The following is a 25,593-nucleotide window of genomic DNA, read 5'->3' as shown; positions in this document are numbered from 1 at the left end:
GCAAGCCTGGGGCTGGAGCTCTCAAGGTTGCTGCCAGGCCCAGGTTGGGCCCTGCCGCTCTCAGGCTCTGCTGCTCACACCCCTGCGATTCCCCCCCGGTTCACGGCGGGCCTCAGCACCAGGCTGCACCAGCCCGAGAGCGGCTGAGGGGAAGAGCCCATCTGCCTCCTTCGCTCTGCCGAGGCCTGTTCCCGCTGCGTCTGGGGCGAGAGGGTCCCGTACCCGGACTCAGCATCAGGCCCTAGTCTGGCTCGGAGCAGGGGGTTTCCAGGGAGCCTCCTTGGAGAGACTCTTCCTGCCGCCGTCTCTCTCCTTTCCCTTTCCCTTCCTCTCCCCGATGTCTCAGTTCTGGGGGAGCTACTGGCGGTGCCTCTTTTCCCGCCATCACATTGGATTAATGCCACACCAGCGAGGCAGGAAGCCGGCTCGCACGTTCTTAATTTGGAACGAGGTGACCCGCCTCCCCCCGGCAGGCCTGCTCCCTCACCAAACTCCCTCACCAAAGTGACTCCAGGCATTGCCAAAAAATTATTAGAGGAAGAGCAAACCATGCTTGAAACACTAAGTCCACCCGTGTCTGAAATCCGAGGACAAGCCTCAGGAGGTGAACGCTTCCCACTGTCCTGGGTCGGATTCCGACATGAGTTCCATCCGTCAGAGGCCCCGAGAACTTCAGACAAATGTCAGCTGACAGAGTTATCGTCAGGGATAAAGGGGGGTGTTTATTTTCCATAAGACATTTTAAAGAAGAGTTGAAGTGCAGCACTTACCGACCTTTTATCGAATATATCTACTTTAATAGAAATTATGATAAAGCACCAATGGCTCGATTTAATCATTTGGGCTTAATTAGCTTCTCAAACTATTGTATCAAGACAGCCATTTTTATCATCCGAGAGGCAATGAAATGGTAATCGTGACATGACCGCCAGTGAACATACTAGTTTTACGAGCTGAGATTCAATAAAGCAAAGCAGGTGAGGGGGGGAGCCGCACGCCTGGCCCTAACAATGTCCCTTGGCGAGAGACGGAGCACGCTGGAGTGGATGCGAGTTTACGAGCAGGGCGGTCGCTGTTTTCCGATTCCAAATGGTGAGTTTCTCTGTCTCCCGTGATGGGAATGCCATCACGACTCACTACAGACACTTAGATTTCATGTTTCTCCTTGATATGAGCTGCTTATTAGAAATTATGCGAGAGGCCCAGCCCTTCCCTGGGGCAGCCCTGGGGCTGACGAGGAACCGGAGTGGTTATGCACTCAGCCGCTCTCCCGGGGAATTGCGTCCCTGCTAAGTGAGAGTGTGGGGGAATTAATGAGGAGAATCCTTACCCACGGGCTGCATCAAAGCACCCCGCCCCAAACAGAGGGGTCTCCGGAGATTCACGTGTGTGAGGTGTAGGCTTGTCTAACTGCCCAGACAGCGGCTCCACTGCCGGCCCTTTGTCCACTGGCTGCTGTGACATGAACTGCATGCAGCCTGTGATCTAGGTCTCTCTCTGGGGTGAGGGGCCGCGCAGACCCCCCCCCCAGTGTCCACTAGGCAGAGGGAAGAGGGTCCAGTACCTTTCACCATCAGCGTGCCTGAGCTCTGCGCGACGCCAAACTGGTTAGCGGCCACACAGGTGTAGGGCCCAGCATCCGACCTGGTCACGTTCTGTATCCTGAGGCTGCCTTCCTCCGAGAGGAATGTTCTAGAAAGGAAACACATGGTCAAGGGGCGAAGGGCTCCCGGCAGCCTCTGGCTTGTATGGGAGAGCACGCCAAGGCAGTGGTGGTCGGGGGGCACACAGGGCCGTGGGCCCTCCACGCCCGTCCACGCCGAGAGCCAGACTGAGTCCACGGACTGTGGGCGTCCCTGTGGGCTGCAGGCCACAGCGGGACCCTACCCGCACCCGTGAGTCGACGCTGAGTGGCCGGGCCAGTGAGAAACGCAACTGTCTGCTCTGAGAAGCAGCGGCCAGCCGTGGCTGAAGACGCCCCGAGAGAGCCAGTGTTCACGGGTTTGCACCGGCCCTGCTCACGCCTCCAGACACCAAACGGGCCCCCTGGGCAGGAGACGGCCACGCTGCCTCCGGGCCTCCCACCGGGCTGCTGTCCCCGGGCTCAGCCCCCTCGTTCCCGGGAAACGCAGCTCTGGAAATTTCCTAGGAAGTTCCGCAATGGCCCGGAGCACGCTGCCGAGTGCCGTCGCTGGGGACGCCGGGAGGCTCCTGGTAAGCTCACCATCAAATCTTTCCACGAGACTCAGTCCGTAACCGAAAGCATGTGCCGAAATGTGTGTCTTGAGAATTGGGCCGGGGGAGTTAAAAGTAGCTCTGGGGGAGCAACGGCTCCTCGGGGCTACACAGGCAACGGGGGGCAGGAACCGTCCCAGCGAGCTTTCACGGGGGGGAGGCGAAATGACGCAGATCCTGGTCGTCTTCACTGACCCCTCAGAGCTGGACAGTCACAGGCGGACCCGGCGGTGCCACCGACAGGCACGTGTGACTGCTCACGAGAGGCCAGACAAGAGTCACGCAGCTTGAGGCACGGAGACCGTCAGCCGGCTGGGGTCTGCGCAGGGCTGGGGACGGGACTTACCACCCGAGAGTGGGAGGGGCCACGTGCCCTGGAAGGCGTCACCTTGCAGCTTTCCTCACACGCGCAGCTGACACCTTGTTTGCTTCCTGAGAAGTCTCGAGTCCAATTTACCCTAAAGCTGAATTCCGCCAAGGAGAGAGGGAGTCATGTGCTAGCGGAACAGCCCCCAGTCCAGAAGAACCCTGTCAGCGCCCACGCTCGGCCCGGGGCGGGGAGCACAGACCGCGGGGAGCACAGACCACCTCCGAACCTCAGAAGCAGCAACATAGAAACATCGAGTTGTTGCCAGTAACAATGTAAATGTTGAAAATACATCTGGCGCTACCGAAAGGCCACCGGACAATTTCCCAGCTAGTAATGCCAATGTTTATAGGTTAAATATATTTTCACTGAACCACGAGATGGGAAATGGATGCAAAATGTGTTTTACGTACCCTGAGCGCACCCTCCTTCCCTGGATCACACGAGAGAGTCAGTCGTGATTTGTAAGTGCAGTTACATCGGAGAAGCAGTGGTCGATTCATTGTAAACTGAGCTTCGGTCTGTAGAAACTGTTTCTATTCTAAGTAGCCTGATGCTTTTCATGAGACCGATATTCAAATGTGCATTAAAGGACAGAAGTTTTAGGTTTAAATGCTTAATGAAAACAAACTTGTAACCAAACTTATTTATCACTTATTAAAAACAGGAGAGTGAAAGCCCCTCTCCCTAGGATCCTCGAATACGGACAGGGTCATTTCACCTATAAAGGTTATGGTGAAAAACAGCACGGATATTGCAACTTACTTCTTTCACAAATAGGTCAGTAAAACATAGCAAAACGTATGATATTCTCACAATAGCTGGGGTCAAACCAACTAACCAAAGCTCTAATTTTATTACACCAGCCAAGGTTGGGGACTAGACATGCAGGGGAGGGGGAGGGGAGCCCGGTGGGTGGGTGCTGGAGCAGAGTGTGTCTAAACCTCAACTATGAGTAACTTTGTAAATCATGGTGCTGTAATAACATTTTGAAGTTCTAATTTTATGCAGAACAGTGAAGCAAAAAAATAAATAAATAAAAGAATCTACAGTTGCATCAAATATCAAAGCATGGCTTGTCAAAAATGACTGAGGGAATAAAGAAAGGATATATTTATAAGGACCATTAAGGATGTACAAACTTGGAGGTGCGGGAAGGGAGAAAAAAAAAGAGGTCTGAGCTTGCAACAGCGGGACGCGTGCGTGATCTCGGGACGGGGCCGATACCGGAGCACTCTCTGCCGAGATGTGACCCAGGTGGCCACATGTTCGTGTGGTCACTCTGCAGCTGGTCGACCAGGATCCGGAGGCCAGCTAGACTACGTTTGGTTCCAGCAGCTGCTCGCAGAAATGTCTCTAGACTGTGAACTGAGCCATAGCCCCTTGCTGCCCCGGGAAGGGAAATGATGCAATTTCTGACATAAACCTCCCTGGACTTAGTTACTAAAATACTAAAATACAGAAATCCCAAACCACGCGGCTTCTATTGTGGCTGCACGACTTCATATCTCTTCATTCTCAGCAATGGAAAAACTAATTATCAAATGCTTCCTTTAGGCAGGGCTGTGTTTGGGGGGGGGGGGAAACTCCAGCAAAAATAGTGAGTTTTGTGTTGAAATATGGAATGTAATCAAGGTAAAGAGAAAGTGAAGTGAAACTTATCAGCTATGCAGGCGGAGGTGGGGGTGGGGGGTGGGAGGTATGCTGGGGTTTTGGTGGTGGAATATGTGCACTGGTGAAGGGACGGGTGTTCAAGCATTGTATAACTGAGACATAAGCCTGAAAGCTTTGTAACTTTCCACAGGGTGATTCAATAAAATAAATAAATTGGGGGGGGCGGGGGTAAAAAAAACATAAAAAACATAAATTGAAAAAAATAGAAAGGAAATAAAGAAAGGAATGAAAGAAGAAAGAGAAAGAAAGAAAGAAAGAAAGAAAGAAAGAAAGAAAGAAAGAAAGAAAGAAAGAAAGAAAGAAAGAAAGAAGGAAGGAAGGAAGGAAGGAAGGAAGGAAGGAAGGAAGGAAGAAAGAAAGAAAGAAAGAAAGAGGAAGGAAGGAAGGAAGGAAGGAAGGAAGGAAGGAAGGAAGGAAGGAAGGAAGGAAGGAAGGAAGGAAGGAAGGAAGGAAGGAAGAGAGGAAGGAAGAAAGAGAGGGAGGAAGAAAGGAAGGAAGGAAGGAAGGAAGGAAGGAAGGAAGGAAGGAAGGAAGGAAGGAAGGAAGGAAGGAAGGAAGGGAGAAGGAAGGGAGGAAGGATGGAAAGGAGGAAGGGAGGAAGGAAGAAAGAAAGAAAGAAAGAAAGAAAGAAAGAAAGAAAGAAAGAAAGAAAGAAAGAAAGAAAGAAAGAAAGGAAGGAAGAAAGAATGGAAGAAAGGAAAGGAAGGAAGGAAGGAAGAGAGGAAGGAAGAAAGAAAGAAAGAAAGAAAGAAAGAAAGAAAGAAAGAAAGAAAGAAAGAAAGAAAGAGAGAGAGGAAGGAAGAAAGAAAGAGAAAGAGAGAGGGAGAAAGGAGGGAGAGAGAAAGGGAGGGAGGGATTTAGGAAGGAAGAAAGGGAGTTGGGGTGGAAGGGAAAGAGGGAGGAAGGAAGGAGGAGAGAGGGAGGAAGGGATGGAGGAGCAGTGGAGAAAAAATTAGCAACTAAGATCACACTGCACTAAACAGAGACAAGTTTGGTGACAGTTTTTGTCACATTCATAAGGAATTATCAAAACTGACTTTTTTATCCTTTCAGAATATTCTAGAAAACACTTCAAAGTGGAATCTGGAGTGTTGGAAAGGACATACTAACAACGGGTGAAATATTTTATCTTTGATCCTTAGAAGGTTTTCTGGCATCTGAAAACTGAGTACAGCCAAGTTCCCACAAGCTCGGCTGTGCAAAACATCACGTTCTCGTGACACAGGGAAACTCTGCAAGGATAACCAACACAGAACATAGTCACGGGGAAGAAAGCAGGAGCTAAGAAACACATTAAATTGTGTATTATATACTTTGGGCCGGAGTGATAGCAAAGCAGGTAGGGTGTTTGCCTTGCACGTGGCAGACCTGGGTTCGATTCCTCCATCCCTCTTAGAGAGCCCGGCAAGCTACCGAGAGTATCCCGCCCGCACGGCAGAGCCTGGCAAGCTCCCCATGGCATATTTGATATGTCAAAAACAGTAACAACAAGTCTCACAATGGAGACATTACTGGTGCCTGCTTGAGCAAATCGATGAGCAACGGGACGACAGTGACAGTCATACAGTGACAGTCATACAGTGATAATGATTAATCTTAGACTTAATTCTAAGATAACGATGCCAATAGGCAATAGAACATAAATCTGTGGGGAACTGTGAGCACCACGAAGGGTCATCACAGACAGTCATGAATAATCACGCGGCAGCAACTTGGACAGTGCCTGAGGTAGAGACACTTTCCAGAAACATGTTACAGTCCAAGGCGGATTAAAGAGGAAGCATAAAACCTGAGGGGAAAATATACGTAAGGAAATTGAGAGAGAAATTTAAAACGCTCCCTCAGAGCAAAGCCCAGGACCAGCCGACTTCACTAGTGAATCCTACTAAACTTTCAAGCAAAAGTGGATGCTCCCCTCACAAATCACGCTGTAAATTGAAAAGGAGGGAGTATTTTCAAACACATTTTACGATGCTAACATAACTTCGATTCAGAAAGCAGACAAAATCATCATAATAAACAATCCCAGCCAATATCTTTCATGGACGTAAATTTAAATATGCTTAATAAAGTGCTAGCAAACCCAATCCAATAATATAGTACAAGAGTCATACAACATGACCAAGTGAGATTTGTTCCAGGCATATGAGAATAGTCCAACATATGTACATAAAAAGTGTGATAACATTCAGCAAAATAAAAAACAAATCATATGATCATCTCATCAATTTGCTCAAGCGGGCACCAGTAACGTCTCTCATCGAGAGACCTATTGTTACTGTTTTTGGCATATCAAATACGCCACGGGGAGCTTGCCAGGCTCTGCCATGCGGGCAGGATACTCTCGGTAGCTTGCCGGGCTCTCCGAGAGGGATGGAGGAATCGAACCCGGATCGGCTGTGTGCAAGGCAAAGACCCTACCGCTGTGCTATCGCTCCAGCCCAAATAAATAAATAAATACATAAATAAATAAATTAGAATGACCTGTTTTCTCCTCCTGCCAAAGGCCGTGGCCCTGTGTCCCCCACAGCCCTGACAGCCAGTGCTCAGGATGGAGCGACCGTCCCGGGAGCTGGGAGTCTGAACAGCCTTTCTGGGGAGTGTCCCGGTGGGCACAGGGCCATCCTGCGTGTTGAGTCCGAGGGTCCACACCCCTGCTGGCCTCTGCTGTTGGCCAGTGACCAGGTCCCTTCTTTGCTTCAGAAGCGGCACTGGGACCTCACAAGGCTTGACTCCGGTGAGCAAGCGCTGGGCTGACTCCCAGCCTCCTCCACCTGGGCTCCGCCTGGTTCCCGCGTCCTTCCCCTTCCTGCCGCCGACTCAGTGGCCTCCCCTCACCATCAGGCACCAAGCCGCGGGCTGGCGTCCCCGAGGGCCGTCTCCTCCCCGGACTTCCCGCCCACTCCTCACAGTTCAGGCGTGAATCCTCCTCGAGTCCCCACTCTCAGACGTCCACTCCGCTGGGCCGTCTCAGCCTCCCGGAGCTCCCCTCTCGGGGCCAGGGGTTGGCACGTTGCCCACGCCCTGAGCCGCAGTGGCATCACCTCTTTCCATGGGGCTCCGGAAAGGCCTCGCTGGCTGCCGAGTGTCTCACGGCAGGAGACTCGCTCTGTGGTGCTCCCGCCTTTGCTCCCAAGGTGGACAAACCGCTCGGCAGGGTGGAGCCTGTGCGTGACCGGGGGCCACTGTCTGCTGGGCCCCTTTCGGGGGCTGGGGCCGCTGTGGGGTTCTGCAAGGGGGCAGAGTGGGCAGAGGCGTGCGGGGCCCTGCCCCAGCGGTGCCCGGAGGGGAGAGGAGGTGCCACAGCTGGTTCCCAGCCGGCACCCGAGGGCGGGGGCAGGCTTATGAGTCGGGAAACGGAAAGTGCAGAAAAGCCAGCTGCCCCCCGAGGGAAGCGTCCTGGTTACAGAGACGCTCACGGAGACGTCCGGACTGCTGGGCCCGGGTCAGCTTCTCGGCGCAGGGACGGTCCTGCAGGGCAGGAGGACCCACGCTCTGCCCGGCCCACAGCTGCCCCTCTGAGGGACGGGCGCCAGGCAGAGGCCGGGAAGCGACACGGCGGAGCCACGTGCTTGCGGGCCCTCACTCCTGAGGGGGAGAGCCAGGTCCCGCCTCTGGGGCGGACTCCAGCTCTCACCCCGGCTCTCGGGATGGCTCAGGGCACTTCCTAGAGACGACAGAGCTCGGGGGCCTGTCAGCCCAACCGCTGATCCAATCCAACAGGACCCAACCTTCCCGATCCCCCAGTTTCCCCAATGTAACAGACTGGAGCGATAGCACGGCGGGTAGGGCGCTTGCCTTGCACGGGGTCGGCCTGGGTTCGATTCCTCTGTCCTTCTCAGAGAGCCTGGCAAGCTACAGAGTATCCTGCCCGCATGGCATATACCCGTGGCGTATTGGATATGCCCAAAACAGTAACAAGTCTCACAATGGAGATGTTACTGGTGCCTGCTCGAGCAAATCGATGAACAATGGGACGACAGTGCTCCAGTGCTCCAGAGCGAATAACAGATGAAGAACACAGACTCGGATTCCTAAAGGGCAAACAAGGAAGGATCCCTAACTCGATACCAACAAACACGTGCCGAGAAGTTGGAGGACATAGGAGAGATGAACTGCTTAAATTCAGAGAAATTAGGACATGGGGCAATTATAATTTCTCACCACCATAACTAGAGCAATATTTCTATTTTTATAGTAAGATTATTAACTAGAAATTGCTTCCAGTTCTGTCTAAAGATAATACCGTAGACCATGAAATTTTAATTGAGTGTCTAATTTTACTGATATCTAGGAAATGTAAAATAGATTGGACTGAAATGAATTAGATAAGAAGAAGAAAAATGTGTATAAATTTTGGCTCTTCACAATTTAGGTTTTAGGTAAAATGTCCCACTGGAATCCATTTTAGATCCAATATTGATATTACATTTCATAATTTTAGCATCTGATTATTATGGTTAAGCTGGAAAGTCTATGCTAATCTCACTGTCATTTAATAAGATAGATTTTTTTTAATTTCTTACTTCCTAAAACTGCAAAAAAATCTAGGATGGTCTTCAGACAAGTAAATATGAAAGTCTGCTCACTGACACCAGAATAAAGCTCCCTTTCAGTGGATTTAACAGCATTTGTGCACAGAAAATTCCTCACACCTGTGGCCAGGGCAAATTTAAAGATTTATTCAGCAGATTAATGGGAATCCGGTCTAGCACCCAAATTAGACCATCACAGTCGGGAAAGTGCCCGAGGGACAGACGTCCTCCCTGAGAAGGGCCAGGGTCAGAGCAGCCGGGCGCTGTCACCCACCCCATCCTCGCCTCCCCCCCACCCCGTGCCGTCACCCCCAGCAGAAACCCTCTCTAGAGCAAGCACGTTCCAGAATGTTCTAGAACCTGTGACTCACGTTGGTTTTGTCTGTCCCTTTGGAACGAACTGCGGAAAGTCCTCCCAGATGTCTGCAGGCCCTGCCTGGGGGTTGTGGCCCAGGGGCCTGACCCACCCGCCCCGCTGGGCCGCCCGGGGGTCCCAGGGACCACCCTGGACCTGTGGGGAGACTCCGTGGGGGGAGAACCCTGCCACCCCCACCCCAATGCCGTCTTTCCTGGAACCACATTTCTTGGGCTCATCCCTCATTTCTGCCTCCACTGTGCATCTAGAACCTTCCATATCTTGCACAGCCTGTCCAGGCTTGCCACATGCTACTGGGCTATAAACACGATAAAAAAAAAAACTGCCAGAAGCATGTTCTCACATGCAGGAATGCTACATGTGTCTCTGTCTCTGTCTCTGTGTCTCTGTGTCTCTGTCTGTCTGTCTGTCTCTGTCTCTGTCTATGTCTCTGTCTCTCTCTGTCTCTGTCTCTGTCTCTCTCTGTCTGTCTCTGTGTCTATGTCTCTGTCTCTCTCTGTCTCTGTCTCTCTCTCTGTCTCTCTCTGTCTCTCTCTGTCTCTCTCTGTCTCTCTCTCTCTCTCTCTCTCTCTCTTGGAGGCCACCTCCTGCAACCCCTGCCCCCACAAACATAGCACTTCGAAGGCACTGGTGCACCCAGAAGGTGTGACTCCACGGAGCGCAGCCTGTGTTCTCGGGGTCAAGCACCTCGTGGTCCCCACGTGAACGACTGTGCAAGTGACGCCTTACGGAGCGGTGTCAGGGGCCAGTGTAAGCACGGAGGGCCAGACTGGCCAGCAAGTGATAATCAGCTTCTTCATTTCTTGGAACTCTCCAAAGATTCCGATGACCTCAGAGGTTAATGCAAAGGTGGCTTTCAACTGTGACGACCCCAGATCCTTAGCTTTTCCTCCACCCCCAGACCGACGTGGGACGGACTAGTTCAGCCACTCAGGGAACGTCACGCGGCCAAATAGCCTCTCTGTTCAGGAGCAGCTGGCGGTGGGCCAACCAAGTGGTCTCTGGCCGACTGGTTGCCCAGGGACGCAGGGTGGGGGCCGGCAGCGCCTTCTGCTCAGCTCCCAGGACCCGCGGGCGGCAGGCCGAGCCTCCCCGGACCGGGACGCGGTGGCTGAGCTCAGACCTGCTGGGCCTTTCCAGTCAGGGGTCTGGGTCACCCCAAAGGCCGTCATGGTCCCCTGCTGCTGACGGGGCCCCGGGGGGCTGGTTCTTCGTACAGCGACCTTCCGTTCCCGCCGTCTTCTGGGCCTCGCTCGGCCCTGCCGGGAGGAACGCAACATCGCTGCGTTCCCGGGGCTGCGGGGACCCCAACTCCCCGTGGAGTAGGGGAGCAGGGGGGAGAGTGAGCACCTGGAAAGGGTCGGGGGCCCCATGGAAGCTGGGCTCTGCCCTGCTTGGGCGGGAAGGGCCTCCGCAGGGTGCTGGACACCCAGAAAGGGACAGGCCGGCAGCGCGGGGCGGGCAGCTGGGGACAGAGCGGCCCGCCGCTCCCAGCACTCGAACACGCGCTCCGGGGCGAGGGAGGCCCGTGTCGCTCCCCGCCTCCCCCCGCCCCTGCTCAGAGCCACTTCCTGCCCCTGTGTCTCACCGGCTGAAAGTCCTGTAGCTCCCAGCCACGTCGGACTCGAGAGCCGGCACCAAGGACAGCAACCCCGACCCGTGGGCGCCCTGGCTGGTGGCCCGAGGCCCGCTGACCCGCTGACCCGCCGTGCTTGTACAGGGAGCCCAGCTCTGGTCACTGAGCAACGGCCAGTTCCGTGACCCCAAAGGTCTTTGTTCTGGAGGCAGCGATGCCGGAGACTGAGCCCCGGGCAGACTCAGAAACTTCCAGAAATAGGATTGACGGGACAGCGGCAAAGTGGCGTCGGACGGAAAGCGGTGGCTGCCTGGACCCCGTGCCGGAGACTGAGAGGAAGGGCTAGCGGGTCGCGGGGGGAGGGAGAGGGAGAGAAAAGGGTCTCTGGGTGCTGAGGCATCCGGATGCCGAGAAGGCACGGAAAGGGGATGATTGCAGACGCGCTCCCGAGCCCCGGGAACCGGGAGAGGAGCGGGGAGTCACGGAGTCGGCGGGGACAGACACGCTCCTGAGAGCAGAACTCGAGTGTTCAGGCCCCTCTGCAGGGGCCAGGAGCCGGCCCGGGGGACACGCCTGTCCCGCCCCGGGCCCCGGCTCAATCCCTAAAACTGTGTCCCAAGCGTGGCCGCAGGACCCTGGTTCCCCCGGTGCTGACACAGGGTGGCCTGTCCCTCAGTGCTGACCCAGGGTGGCCTGTCCCCTCAGCTCTGGGCACACGGAGCCCCTCCTGAGCACTGACCCCTCAGGCCTGTGTGTCGAGGGCCCGCCCGGCCTCTGGCCCCAGCGAACTCCCCAGGTAACTCAAGAACAGTTCGTGGAAGTCCAGTCAGGCGGAGAGAGGTGGGAGCTTCGGGCCTCGAACTGCCGCTGGGTGGGGCCCGGCCCTCAGCGCGGGGGTCCTGGGTGGGGCCCGGCCCTCAGCGCGGGGGTCCTGGGGGGCCGCCCTGGCCAGGAGTGGCCTGGGGAGCCCCAGCTCGCGGCCCTCCTTCCCTTGAGGCGGAAGGGGGTGGGCAGGGCGGGGTGTGGAGTGTCCAGACCACCCGCCCCCAGCCTGGGCCCCCCTGGCAGTGTCAGGTGGCCGCACCGGGGAAGCCCTGGGGCCAGCCCAGTGTGGGGGAGGCAGACGCTGTTCCCACGCGGGGCTGTGGCCCGGGACGCTGTGTCCACTGGCCACAGGAGGAGGCCGCTGACCGCGCCCTGCGAGGACGCCCTTCATCACCGTCTCATCACAACGGCCGCTGAGAGCAAGTCCTCTCGGGACGGCTGGCCGAGCTGGCCCGTCTGCAGGCCCCGTGCTGAGAGAGAAGCCCCGCCCCCGCCGGGGCGTCCGCGGCCGTGTGACTCGGGCCCGACTGCCCTGGGCCCGCGGGTCCGTGTGGCGCCAGCTTCCCTCCCAGAGTCGGGAGCAGCAGGGGCGCCCGGCCTGCTGGTGTGTCTGGGGACAGCCGGGAGGGACTTGTGCCCACTGTACCCCGGGGGCACCGGCCCAAGTGGCTCCGCCCCATCTCGGGGGCCGAGAGCAGCTCTGAGGGGCCGGAGCCTCCATGTTCCCCAGTGACAGGGCCAGGCCCCACCCGCGCGTCTTGCACAAATGAAGTCAAGCGCCTGACGTCCGTCTCAGGGGTCCTTTGGGGGCCCGAGGCCACCCCTGCTGTCCAAGTGCAGAGCCAAGGGTTCGGGTGCAGATGCAGGCTGCAGCGAGGGACTCGTCCACAAGTGCTCGTCCACACGTGCTCGTCCTCCGAGCCTCCCAGGTCTGTGCCTGCGAGTCACACGCCGTCCATGCGTGTCCACACGCCAGGTGGCCAGGAGTGGTGCCATGGGCTGCGTGACTATCTGGGGGCCCGGGTCTCACCAGGGAAGACTTCCGACTTCTGGGTAAACTGAGTCTGACCCAGAGAGGAAATGCAGGTCACCAAGTGCTCCTGAGCCAGCGTAGCAGCCGCGTTGGCTGTTCTGAGAGGCAGGCGGGGAGGGGTCAGGGCCGGCTCAGCCCCGGGCAGCCCACCCCCCCCCCCGCCTCTGGGGTCAGCTGCCTGCAGCCCAGCCGCTAGGCGAGGGGAGACGGCATCACTGCCCCCGAATGCATGCTGGACTGTCCACTGCCCGCCAGGCCCACAGCCCAGACCTTCCTGTGTCCTTCCAAGGGTGCGAGAGCTGCCCACTGCCCGGTTCCCTGCTGTCCCGGCCATCGCTGTGCGTGGGGCCGGCCTGGCCTCCGGGGGGCAGGTGCCCAGACAGGGCCCGGCGGGGCCTCCGAGCTCTGTATGACGTGTGCCGCCGTCACAGTCTCCCTGGGAACAGCACACGGCTTTGCTGGAGGAAGAGGCGGGGGATGGCCGGGAGGGCGGCAGGAGGAGGCAGCCCTGGGTCAGGGTCAGAGACGCCCAGAGACGAGTCCCGGGGCCAGCCGGGCCTCCCCCCGTCCTACCATCACCACACCCGCTCGCCCCGGCTGTCCTGTGTCCAGGGAAGGACGGGCTGTCTGGTGCCCGGCCCGAGGCTGGGGTTCTAGGAGCGGGAGCACGCGTGTATGCAGGAGCACGCGTGTGTGCGTGTCCAGGGACACGTCTGCCTCCAAGGCCTGGAGCAGAGGGCTCCTGTAGATGCCACGCCCGCCCAGCTGGGGCTCGTGTAGACGCCGCGCCCGCCCAGCCGGGGTTTGTGTAGACGCCACACCTGTCCAGCTGGGGCTCGTGTAGACGCCACACCTGTCCAGCCGGGGCTCATGTAGACGCCACACCTGTCCAGCTGGGGCTCGTGTAGACGCCGCACCCGCCCAGCCGGGGCTCATGTAGACGCCACACCTGTCCAGCCGGGGCTCATGTAGACGCCACACCTGTCCAGCTGGGGCTCGTGTAGACGCCGCACCCGCCCAGCCGGGGCTCATGTAGACGCCACACCTGTCCAGCTGGGGCTCGTGTAGACGCCACACCTGTCCAGCTGGGGCTCGTGTAGACGCCACACCCGCCCAGCCGGGGCTTGCGTACACCTGACCCGCGCACACAGGCTCCGTTGGGAGGACCCAGAGACTGTCCCGGGTCAGGCCCACCCCAGGCTCCCCCCGGCGAGGCCGGCGGATGAAACTGGCTCCTCTTGCATCCGAGCTGCGTCGGGATCCTGCAGCCCCCGGGGCGAGGAGGCCTCGGGACCCAGGAGGGCGCAGGAGCAACGCCGCCCGCGTGTGCTGGCCCGTCCCGCCCGCGTCTCCTCTCCATACACCCCCGCCCGCCTGCCCCTGGTGCTCGCGGGGAGGGTCTGCAGACTGAGGGGCCCAGAGAGGGTCAGTGAGGCCCAGTGCCGGCACGTTCCCTGCCCTGCCCAGTGGCCCCAGACAGACAGTGCGACCCTCAGTGTCCCCCTCAGAGCCCCGGGGACAGGGGCCCGGGACTCGCCTCAGCGGGGGAGGGGCCAGAGGGAGAGTCTGGGCCGCAGTGCCGGCCACGCTGGGGCTGGCGGGGCTCGGGCGCCTCCTCCCTCTCCCAGCCGCCCGCGGTTCCCCGTGAGGGGCTGAGCCTGGTGCAGGCGCGTCTCCCCGGGACCCTCCGTGGGTGTGCGGGCACTGGGGCCCCGGGGAGAGGGCAGCTGAGGGCCGCACCCAGAGTGGACGTGGCAGAGGGACTGGTGCCGAGGGAAGCTCCCGGCCTGGACCTGGTGCCGCCTGCAGGAAGGGCTGTGGGGCTGAGACGCACGGGCGTGTGTGGGTGCTGGTGTGTGTGGGCGCGGGCGTATGCAGGTACTCGTGTGTGCAGGCACAGGCGTGTGCGGGGCAGGCGTGTGCGGTTGCTGGTGTGTGCGGGCACAGGCATGTGAGGGGCTGGTGAGTGCGGGGTGGGTGTGTGTGGGCATTGGTGTGTGTGGGCGCGGGTGTGTGCGGGGCAGGCGTGTGCAGGTGCTGGTGTGTGCGGTTGCTAGTGTGTGCGGGTGCTGGTGTGTGCGGGGCGGGCGTGCGCAGGGCGGGCATGTGCGGGGCGGGTGCGGGGCGGGCGTGCTGGCGCCTTACCGTCCGCCCGGCCTCAGGGCCTCGGCGCCCCTCCTCCAGGAGACGCTGGCGCGGGGGAAGGCGCTGGGCCTGCACTCCACCACGACGTCGCCTCCAACCTGCACGACCGACACCGGCTTCACAGGGTTGCGGGAGAAATCCGGCGCCGAGGCTGGAAGGAGACGGGGTGGGGGAGGGGCGTCAGGGCTGCCTGGGGGAGGCGTCTCTCCGAGGCCTTCCGGGGGCATCTGGGCCCTGGTCTCGAGGGCCTTGATTGCTCGGTGAGGACAGCAGTCACGTGATCCGGTCATGGGGCCGAGGAGGTCGGGGTCCCGGCCCCGCCCAGCACGCCCGGGCTGAGGCCGAGGGTGCTCAGAGGCTGTGGTGGGGAGGAGCAGAGGGAGGAGCCTCGGCCCAGCTCCTCGGTGAGGACCACAGAAGGGGCAGGACGGAGCAGGATGGGACAGGAGGGGCCGGTGAGAGGCTCCCAAGGGCCGGGACGACCTTCCCTGGGCCTGGGGGCTGCGCCCACGTGCTCTGGGTCTCCTGGGGGAGTGACAGTGCCAGGCCACACGGCGGTGCTGGCTGGGTCGGGGTCTCCCAGCCCCCAGCTCCCGGGGCCCTACGCGGCGCCCAGGTGAAAGCAGGGTCAGCTCCGTGCAAGGCCCAGCGTCCCCCGCTGTCCTGGGTCCTGTCTGGGGGTTAGCCCAGACCGGAGGCCCCCGGCCCCTCCGGCTGGAGCAGGGTCCTCCCGGGAGTGTGCGACAGGGACACCAGGACCCTCCCTCAGCCTCGCTCCCTCGTCTCCCTCAAAGCCAGTGTCCTCCCCCGCAGGGCCGCCTCCCGGCCAGCTTCACTGTCACTGTTCCCCATGGTCAGCGGTCCAGGGCAGCAGGACCAGGACTGAGGGCAGGGAGGGGCCGCCTGTCACCTGGGCCACCCCAGCCCTGGCTGGACTCTCCAGCCCTGTGTGTGAGCCGAGGCCGTCATGCTCAGCATCGCCCGGGACCCGGCCACCTGCATGCCCCCCCCCCGCCCCGGCCACCCAGCAACCCCCCACCCCGGGCACCCAGCACGGCTCTCGGACCCTTTCCTCCTTTGCTTCTGACAACTCAGGGCGAGGCCTCAGGGGTCTCCTTCCCTCGTGCCACGGGCGACCTGGTCACTCACTCCCAACTCTCGACTGTCACAGCCGAAGCGTCAGTGTGACCTCTGCACCCGGTGAGGCTGGCGTGTGAGAGTCAGGCCACGGCAGACGGACACGACCATGGTGGGCCCGGAGCGTGGGGGCGGGGGGGGGCGAGAGCTGTCCCTGTGTCCCTCGCCTCTGCCCGCCCCCCGCCCCTGTCCCCGCGAGCCAAGGGCACGGCCCTGCCACGGCTCGCCTGCCCCGCGCACCTGCTGTCTGCGGGACGCCCTTCCCAGGGCACGACCCCGACCTGGAGGGGCGGCGCCCGGCACTGGGGACGCGCTTTCCTCCCGAAGGCTGGCGTGGCCGCCCGGCCCGTCCTCCTCCCTGGGCCTCGGGCGGCACTGGCCGGGCAGCACAGCCGAGGGACACCCTCACCCCTCCCGGGGTCCCGCGGATGCGGCCAGGGCAGCTGACCCTGCGGTGCTGGTCCCCCCCACGGGGCCCCTCCGGTGACCCTGGCAGGACTGGACGCGCCCAGGGTGGGGGCGGGGCGCCCCTCAAAGTCCCCACTGCCCCCGGGCAGAGCAGTAATTCTCACCTTTCATTTCTGTGAAAAGCCAATTTAGACATTTCCCTTATGCCAAGGGAAGCGGTTTCTAATTTAGAGAAAAAACGGGTTCCAATTATGCATAATCAGAGCTCGCTAAAATGTCATTTTGGATTTTTTGGTTATAAATGAATGACTTACCTAATACTCTCAGCTCTGCATTTGCATAAATGCTCTGGTGTTTGTTCTCCGCCGCACACTGGTACACGCCCGAGTCAGACACGTTCAGCATGGCGATGCTCAGCGTCCCGTTTTCGATCTGGATCCTTTCCTGCGAGAAAAAGGCCGTGACAGAGGGCCGGTGTCCAGGCACCGTAGCAAACATTCCCGTCTGCGGGGCTCGAGGCATCTGGGCATCAGCTTGATCCCGTGCACCCGAGTGCTTTCTCAGCCTTTGAAAAAAAAATGGAAATGTGCTTAGTGTAATTTTGGTGGTTAGTATATTTTATGTCATCTCATCTCTTTGAAATTGGCATTTTCTGCATAGAATGTGTGTTAACTACCTGTTCTACAGTATCTGAAATAATCCAGACACTCCGCATCTCCAGTTACCCCGGAGGAGTCGACGGCAAGATCAGACGCGGATAGAACCTGGCTCTGTGCCAGGGGGTCTTGGCGCTGCCGTGGGCACGCCCAGGAGCCCGGGCTCACAGGGGCTCCTCACTTCCCGGGGGCACCCCAGAGCCCCCACAAAGAGAGCACTGTGCCCAGAGCCCGTGCGGAGACTGGGAATATGGTACTGGACACACAGGGCAAGAAGCTGGACGAGACGTTTCCAGGTGCCTCTGAGGAAGAGCCTCTGCAGACGGGAAAGGGGCTGGAGGGAGCAGAGGCCGTTTCCGGAGGGGACACGGGGACAGAGCCCTGGGACCCCAGACTCAGTCCTGGGACCCCAGACACAGCCCTGGGACCCCAGACTCAGTCCTGGGACCCCAGACACAGCCCTGGGACCCCAGACTCAGCCCCAGGACCCCAGACTCAGTCCTGGGACCCCAGACTCAGTCCTGGGACTCCAGACACAGCCCCGGGACCCCAGACATAGCCCTGGGACCCCAGACTCTGCCCTGGGACCCCAGACACAGCCATGGGGGTCCGGACTCAGCCCTGGGACCCCAGACTCAGCCCCGGGACCCCAGACACCGCCCCAGGACCCCAGACTCAGCCCCGGGACCCCAGACTCAGCCCCGGGACCCCAGACTCAGCCCCGGGACCCCAGACTCAGCCCCGGGACCCCAGACACCACCCTGGGACCCCAGACTCAGCCCTGGGACCCCAGACACCGCCCTGGGGCCCCAGACTCAGCCCCGGGGGCCCAGGCACGCCCGCTGTGACAATGGGGCACTCGGGCAGCCCCCAGCCCTTACCTCTGGCTCCAGGCGCTCTCCGTCCTTCAGCCACACGTACCCGGGGCTGGGCTGCCCGCTAGCTCTGCACTCCCAGAGCAAGCTGTCATAGACGGACAGGTACGTGTTTTGGATTTTCTGTTCCCATTCCGGAGGAGCTGTTTCGAAACAGACAAGGACAGGGATTTGGCCACCGGTTCATGCCTACGTCACGCCAAGGGCCCGCACGCAGAACTCGGCAGGATGGACACGCCGCAGCCCACGGCCTGGCCCCCCTGACTGGACCCTCTGGCGCAGAGGCTGATGGACCCTGCAGCTGCCCGGGAGGGTGCCTCAGGCGTCACCCGAGCACCCGCAGCCTGGCGGGGGTCTCTGAGCCTCCCCCGGAGACATCGGGGCAGCCTGGGCTCACGAAGGGGCCAGGCTGCTGTCGGCTCAGGCCTTCCTGTGGAGCACAGACCCCGGGAGCCAGGGCTGTCCCTTCCCTGGTGGGCGTTGCCCGGGGGACGCGGTGAGGACAGGGGCGTCCACCCTGAAGCAGGCTCCTCAGAGCTGTGTGGGCAGTTAGGGGCAGGGAAACCGGCCAGGGCGGGATGGGAGGGGCCGTGCAGGCCCAGTAAGGAGAGGCTCCGTCCACTGGCCGGCACAGGGTCCAGGGCAGGACCCGGCAAGGGGAGGGGTGCCCTGTGGACGCCCGCCGGCTCTCTGGGTCACTGTGCAGCTGAGCAAGGCGGGCAGGCTCTCTGATCCCGGGTCTCGGAGACCCCGGCTGTCCCCTGAGGCAGAGGGGCCATTCGCCGTGGGGGTCCCTGAGGAGTCTCAGCCTGAGGACAGCGCCCGTTAGCGGGTGTGTGAGACGGTGTGTGCGGGCTGCTAGCGCGCTCTGTAGATAATGCGGATGATTATTTAGGGATTGTCCTGAGATACGGCCGGCTGGGGAACAGACACAGGCTCATAGAACCTTCCCCGAGCTTCCAAGAAATTAAAAATGATCTGAGTGTTGTGTGATGCAATAATCGTAATTCTGAAGCATTTATTTAACATGTGCATTCTCGGGAGCTCCGGATGTTTGACTACAGGCAAGAAGGCGACGAGGGGGTGCGTCCCCGAGGGGATGGGGCTTCCAGCCCACCCACCACGGGAGGCGGGGCGGGCTCCTGAGCGCCAGAGGCAGGGAGGGGAAGAGCGACGCCTTCCGAGAGGTCCAGGAACTGATCCAGACTCGCTCCATCAAAGGAACTTACGTGTGACCAAGAGGCACTGTATTTGCCTCGCCAGACGATTACCCATCCTCACCCACAGGGACTCAGCCAAGGGTTCTAGTCCATCTGCTTATCAAGACCAGCCCCCGGGCACGGCTGGAGACCACCACATTGCCCCAGATGGGCCGAATGGCAGAGGGGGAGTCCAGTTTTTAAAGATAATTCTAGACTCTCAGGTTCTGAGAAATATTATCTGTGAGATTCTGCAACATTCATTCATCTAAGTTTTGTTGCCTAGATCGTCACTGAGAATCGTTTATTTTTAGCCTAAGACTGACGTGAGGGGACACTCTCAGAATCTTCTCCGTAAGTCAGCACATATGGATCAGCAAAGGAAGCTTACCCAGCTCTGGTTTGCAGACCCCGCCCTTCTCTGGTTTAACCTCTTGATTATAATTTCTCTCTGCTTAATGGGAAATTAACACTAGCCAAAGCTTTTCATATCTGGTGGCAGTAAAAGTCTCCCAACTACATCCTCACTATTGTATTTACAAAGGCGACCAGATCCCAACAGAAGACTTGGTATCTTTAAAACCAGGGACTCCAGAAAACTGTGTGTGTGTGTGTGTGTGTGTGTTTATACACACAAACAGGGTGTGTGTGCTGCTACTTTAGCATTGCTACAATGGTAGAGGAATAATCAGGAGTAAATCATATTCTATATACAAAATAGCAGTTTTCATTCCACGTTAAAATTGAAAATTCTAAAGGAAATGGGAAGTAATGTAACCAAGACTGAATATGTTCTCCCCGTAGGAATCTCAGCTGGCGCGGCTCTGAGGCAATTGCAATATCTTAGACTTTGTAGTTATCAAAAAGTATTTTCTCCCCCAATTATTTTGTAACAGATTATAAACACATCACGTATAGGCATGCTACATGGGAAAGCAGGCTTCCCCTTTACAGTTCCTTAAGGTGCCCCGCTAGGACGGTATTGTATTTAGCACGGACATAGAGACTGTTTTTTAAAAATAGCAAACATTTTTGACTAATTGTGGGTTCAGCTTATGATTTACTTGATGTGAAATAAGAAAATTTGATACAAATGTGTGTTTTGATGTGGTAGAAAGAAAACTTTTAGGTCATAACTGCTTCCATCATCTCTCAAGTTTCTCCGAGGCTGTGGGAATGTGGAAATGGGGGGAGACACATACTCCCCCCTAGAGTTTGGGCTCTTTCCCACCACCTGCACGGAATCGGGTAGCCGGGGAGCGAACAGAATTCAGCATGAAGCTTCCCTTCCTACTCTCTCTTTGTTTGTCATTCCTACTCGGAATCGTATGCAGATAGTCACAGGCTGCTGCGAATGTCGTACGGGGAATTTGTTATATCTCATGTCACCTGTGTTCCAAACATACCTGGCTTTAGTATGACATGGCAGAGATTTCTCTGGCAACCTCAGCAGAGTCGCATGGTGCACGCACGGCACTGAACACAGGGCAGATTGCCAACAGTCTTTCCCGCATGCGGGGACGCACCCTCCCCGAGAGTGCTCTCCCCTGGAGTGCTCTCCCCTAACCCCAGCTTTCAGACAACGTGCGAAAGACTCCCCGACCCCGCCCCTGCCCAGCCTCCCAGCAAGGGACACGCCACCTCCTTTGACGCTTGGCCCTGTTAGCTCACCGTAGAAAACGAGCTGGCCCCTGGCCAGATTCCGTCCCCGAAGGTTGCCTGCGAGGCATTCATAGGCGCCTTCGTCTTCCTGTTGAAAGTGCGGGATTTCAAGGGTAGCTCGGGATGGGCTGTACTTGGCTTTCCCTGGCAACGGACTTCCATCCAACCTCCTCCAGCTAATGTCAGGGACTGGGCTAAACAGTTACACCTCGTTAGAACAGAAGATGTTCTTGTCAGCAAGATTCTACGAGTGTCCTGAAAAATAATTCTTGAGGGAAAGAAATCTGGTCAATCAACCTATAGCTCTGCGTCTGCCGCTCAGGTGCCGCGTCGCTCACCTTCCTCCCAACCAGCAAGTTATAACGCTTCATCAAGTGCCTCTCCACACGCAGCTCAGACTAAGACTGCCGTCTTGACGGGACGGGAAATGGGCGTGTGGCAACCCCTCCGGGTGCTTACAGACTAGCGGACAAACATGCAGCGAACTGTGAAAACAAATACGCCTGCAAGTTGCAGGGACGGGAACAGAGGAAATGGACTACAAAGACAAGAGCAAGACTGACGCCATGTAAATACGGTGTCAGGAGACGCTTGGTGGACACTGACAAGGAGCAGTATGGAATCCCTGTCACGGATGCCCTGTCACGAATGCCCTGTCACGGATGCCCTGTCACGGATGTCCTGTCACAGATGTCCTGTCACAGACCCCTGTCACAGATGCCCTGTCATGACAGCCCTGTCACGGACACCCTGTCATAGATGGCATGTCAGGGACTCTCTGTCACAGACTCCAGGTCACAGATGCCCTGTCACAGGCTCCCTGTCACTGTTGCCCTGTCACAGACACTGTCATGGATGCCCTTTCACGGACACCCTTCCACGGACTCCCTGTCACAGAGGGGCTCTGAGGAGTCCTGTCACAAACTCCAGCTCACAGATGCCCTGTCATAGGCTCCCTGTCACGGACACTCTGTCACAGACTTCAGGTCACAGATGCCCTGTCACAGGCTCCCTGTCATGGATGCCCTGTCACGGACACTGTCATGGATGCCCTGTCACGGACACTGTCATGGATGCCCTGTCACGGACTCCCTGTCATGGACTCCCTGTCATGGACTCCAGGTCACAGAAAGATGCCCTGTCACAGACGCCCTGTCACAGATGCCCTCTCATGGATGCCCTGTCACAGACGCCCTGTCACGAACTCTCTTCCTGGAATTGCTGTTCATGGATTTGGATCATGGACCTCCTGTCACAGACTCCCTGGTTCATGGACTCTTTCATGGACTCCCTGTCATGGGCTCTGTTCACGCACTCTCGTGTTTGTGTGTTTGTGTGTTTGTGTGTTTGCTTTGGCTTCCTGATCATGTACGTGCATGTAAAAGAGCAGACTCCCGGAGATCACCAGGTTCTGACAGGCCCACACGCTGCATCTCGGCACAGGCTCGCCGGCACTGGGAGGAGCATGGCCTCCCTCAGCCTCAGAAGACGGTGCTCCTCCTGAGCCACCGGAATAACCAGGCAGCAGATCACTTCACACAGCACCCTGCCTGCGAGCTTTTGTGTGGGGCCCATGCCTGGTGGACATTTAGCTCCACGCCTCACGTCGCCTCAGTAAACTCCCCGTAAGAGAGCAGAGTGTGTTTGGCAATGTGCCTCCTCAGAGCCCGGCAGGCGGGGCGGATGTGGACAGTCGTGACAGGGGGCGCCTCACTGCCGCAGCTGAGAGAAACGCCAGGTGCGGACGAAGTTGCGCACCACAGGCAAACGCCGCGTAAACTCGCCACCGGCAAAGCGAGCCCACGTCTCGGGCCGGCCTCCGCGTTCCTGCTCTCGGCTAGACTCTCCCCCCGGTGGATTCCCCCTAAGTAACTTTGCTCTAAGTATATTTCAAATTAATAATAATCGCAGCAAACCCGTTTTGCGATAGCAGGTGTCTGACTGGAGCGGGCGGCGAGCGTTTCCCTGCTGCCCGTGGGAATCGGGCCGTAAGTGGTGGGACGTGGTGCCCGTGGCCCAGAGGCGCCTCCAAATGAAGCCAGAACGCCGAGGCGTCTGGGGAGGCTTTTGGGGGGCAGGCCCGACCCCGAGCCCAGGCACGCGGGTGGAGAAGCCTCGGGCGCCCCGGAACGGCCAGAGACTCCCCAGCTCAAGCCACCCCGCCTGCTGGTCGCGAGATTAGCATTCAGTTCAGAGTGAATTTGGTAAAAACAAAAACTAACAGCTCTATTATGATGAATTTGTATGTTTTCCTCTTAAATAGCCTTGTCACTTACCAGAAATTTAGGTTGACATTTTAGCAAAATGCCATCTCCCTGCCAACAATTAACCTCAGAAAACTGCTTTTTTCTTCTTCTTCTTCTTCATTTTACGCAACAACAAAATGAAGTTTCTAGAAGAAAGGCGGCTCTCAGGGAAGGGCCCTCCGCAAGCCCCCGCCTGCTGGGTTTAGAGCCTGGCGTCATCGTCCGACTCGCGGAAGCACGTTTAGCCCCATGTGGGCACTGACACAGTCCTGAGGCGAGTGGGCACAAGCGTGGGGCGTTCCTTCTGCTTCTCTCCGTTCCCCACTCGGCCCCTAGCGCAAGCACAAACTCGCACGGAGAAACCCTGGGAGCTTTCGCTGAAAACGAGGAGCAGAGAGAGGCTCTGAGTAGCCGCGGTTTCCGGAGGGACCGAGGGCGTCATTTCATTCTGGACGTTTGTCGTGTCACTCTGGACGCCGAGGGCGGCTCTCCCTGAAACAGCATCGAAGCTCCAGAGCGGCTCCTGGGCCTGGCGTCCGGGTGGGGCCTCGAGATCACAGACACCATCAGGTGGGGGCCTGAGGGCACGCCGGTGGGCCCGGCCTTTCTGAGAAGGGGCAGGCAGGCGGCTCACGGGCTCTCTCGCCTCACAGGCCTGTGGCTGCCCTGAGGGGCCCATTCCCAGCCTCCCCACCCCCCGCCCCGACTGCCCGAGACTCACCGGCCGGGGGGACCCCAGGCCCCTGGGCCCCTCCCCCCTCGGGCCCAGCACCCTCCAGCCGGCGCTGCCCGGCTCTCCTTCTCGGGAAGGGAGCTGCCCCAGGACACAGCCTCAGGGCCCTGCTGCTCCCCAGGAGACGCCCAGGGCCAGCCCTGACACGGCGCCTCTGAGATCTCCCTGCACCCGTCCCTGCAGGCGCCTCCTCCTCTCCTCTCTGAACCCCCGTTTCCATGGTTTCTCCTCTGAACTTTTTGCTCGAGTCCATGGCCAGGAAATGACCCTCCCTGGGTCTGCCCCCTCCCAGACTGAGCACCCCCATCCTGCTCCCGTCACAGCCCCCGCTCGGCACGGCCACGGCTCTGGGCAGGAGGCGAGGCACCAGGGGGCCGGGGAGAGGCTCCCGGGGACCGGCGAGGACGCCGGGAGTGAGGATGGTGGGGGGGTGGGGCTGGGGGGCGGCCGTGCTGCTGGGGAAGGTGATGAAGGTGATGTTGGTGATGGTGCTGGGGTGCTGGCGGTGACAGTGATGATGGGGCTTTAGTGGGGGCCCCGGCTGGGCCCCGGCCTTACTCCCGCCCTGCGCTTCAGGCTCACACGTGGCGGCAGGAACAGAGCCCCGGGTAGCGCTGTGCGAGGCCAGTACCTGTCCCGTCTCTCTGGCCCCTCCCCGACTGCAGGCTGTCTCCTCCCTCTGCCCGCACACTGCCCTGTGCTCAGGACGTGCGCCTCCGTCTGCCCCGGTTTGGGCCCTGGGGCCCCGCCCCCACCTCAGGCCCTGCAGGTCTGCACGGAGCAGACGCCCTGGCCCGGGATGGAGCTGTGAGGCAGGGGTGCGGGAGGCTGGAGCTGGCCACTGAGACCGGCCTGCGGGGAGCACCCCCATGGCCTGCAGGAGCGCCTGGGAGGGAGGGGCCGGGCTGGCCTCGCCCCCTCAGGCCCAGCGGCCACTCTGCCTCAGGCACCGGTGACGCTGGTCAGCACCAGTGAGAGCTTGTGCCTGGCCCAAACCGACGCGCCCCCCAGCACACGGGCGCCTGCCCCGACCCACCCGCCCAAGCCCAACAGACGCTCACGGACAGACAGACTCTGCCTGCCGGCTCGGTGCGGCCGGGGCTCACTCTGTCCCCAGGGTCGAATTCCGGGGTGTGGCAGATAGTATCTCACACACAGCGCACTGCAGAATTCTCGGGGCAGCTAAGCTTCAAAAGCAATCACCAAACACTGGAAAGTTTTGAAAATGTTCCTAATTATATCTTACCAAGTGAACTTTGGTCGTATTTCCTGCGAAGGAAACTTCTAAAAGGAGAAAATCAAATTGTTTTCTAAAATGTCAGGTTATTGGGTCCAGAGCTACAGTGCAGCAGGTAGGGCACACGCACACACACATACACACACATACATACACGTAAACACAAACATACTCACATTCACGTCACTGTGATACAGTGATGACAGTATCACTGTCATCCCAGTGTCAATTTACTCGAGCGGGCACCAGTAACGTCTCTATTACACTCAGCCCTGAGATTTTAGCAGCCTCTCCTTACTGTCTTTCCCAACCATTGGAGGCTCTTTCTGGGTCAGGGGAACGAGACCTATCGTTACTGCTTTTGGCATATCGAATATGCCACAGGGAGTTTGCCAGGCTCTGCTGTGCAGGAGGGATCCTCTCGGTAGCTTGCCGGGCTCTCCGTGTATAGACATACACATACACACACATAAACACATAAATACATGCATATATACAGACACACATATATACCCACGTAAACACACACAGATAAACACATAAACACACACACATAAACACATACACATACACACAGACACACAGACACATACACACATAAACACACATACACACATAAGTACACAGATATACACAGATACACACATATGCACATACACTCACATACACACATA

The 25,593-nt window shown here is 58.5% G+C and overlaps 1 protein-coding gene across 2 annotated transcripts in view; it reads right to left on the bottom strand.

Moving 5' to 3' along the window:
- Nucleotides 1–25,593, bottom strand: part of LOC101545784 (contactin-6) — a 195,391-nt gene that overhangs the window by 45,198 nt on the left and 124,600 nt on the right. The window contains exons 8-12 of one of the 2 annotated variants that reach the window (XM_055135884.1): nucleotides 20,713–20,897; nucleotides 17,849–17,985; nucleotides 16,626–16,755; nucleotides 14,767–14,917; nucleotides 1,565–1,692 (exon numbers count right to left, since the gene is read on the bottom strand). In XM_055135884.1, coding sequence (XP_054991859.1) covers nucleotides 1,565–1,692; nucleotides 14,767–14,917; nucleotides 16,626–16,755; nucleotides 17,849–17,985; nucleotides 20,713–20,897 — 731 coding nt within the window. The remainder of the gene's footprint in view (nucleotides 1–1,564; nucleotides 1,693–14,766; nucleotides 14,918–16,625; nucleotides 16,756–17,848; nucleotides 17,986–20,712; nucleotides 20,898–25,593) is intronic. The other variant, XM_055135885.1, reaches the window with a different exon arrangement.

The sequence above is a fragment of the Sorex araneus genome, chromosome 4 (genome assembly GCF_027595985.1).
Source record: "Sorex araneus isolate mSorAra2 chromosome 4, mSorAra2.pri, whole genome shotgun sequence".
Lineage (NCBI taxonomy): Eukaryota > Metazoa > Chordata > Mammalia > Eulipotyphla > Soricidae > Sorex > Sorex araneus.
This window is presented reverse-complemented; position numbering and strand designations above follow the sequence as displayed.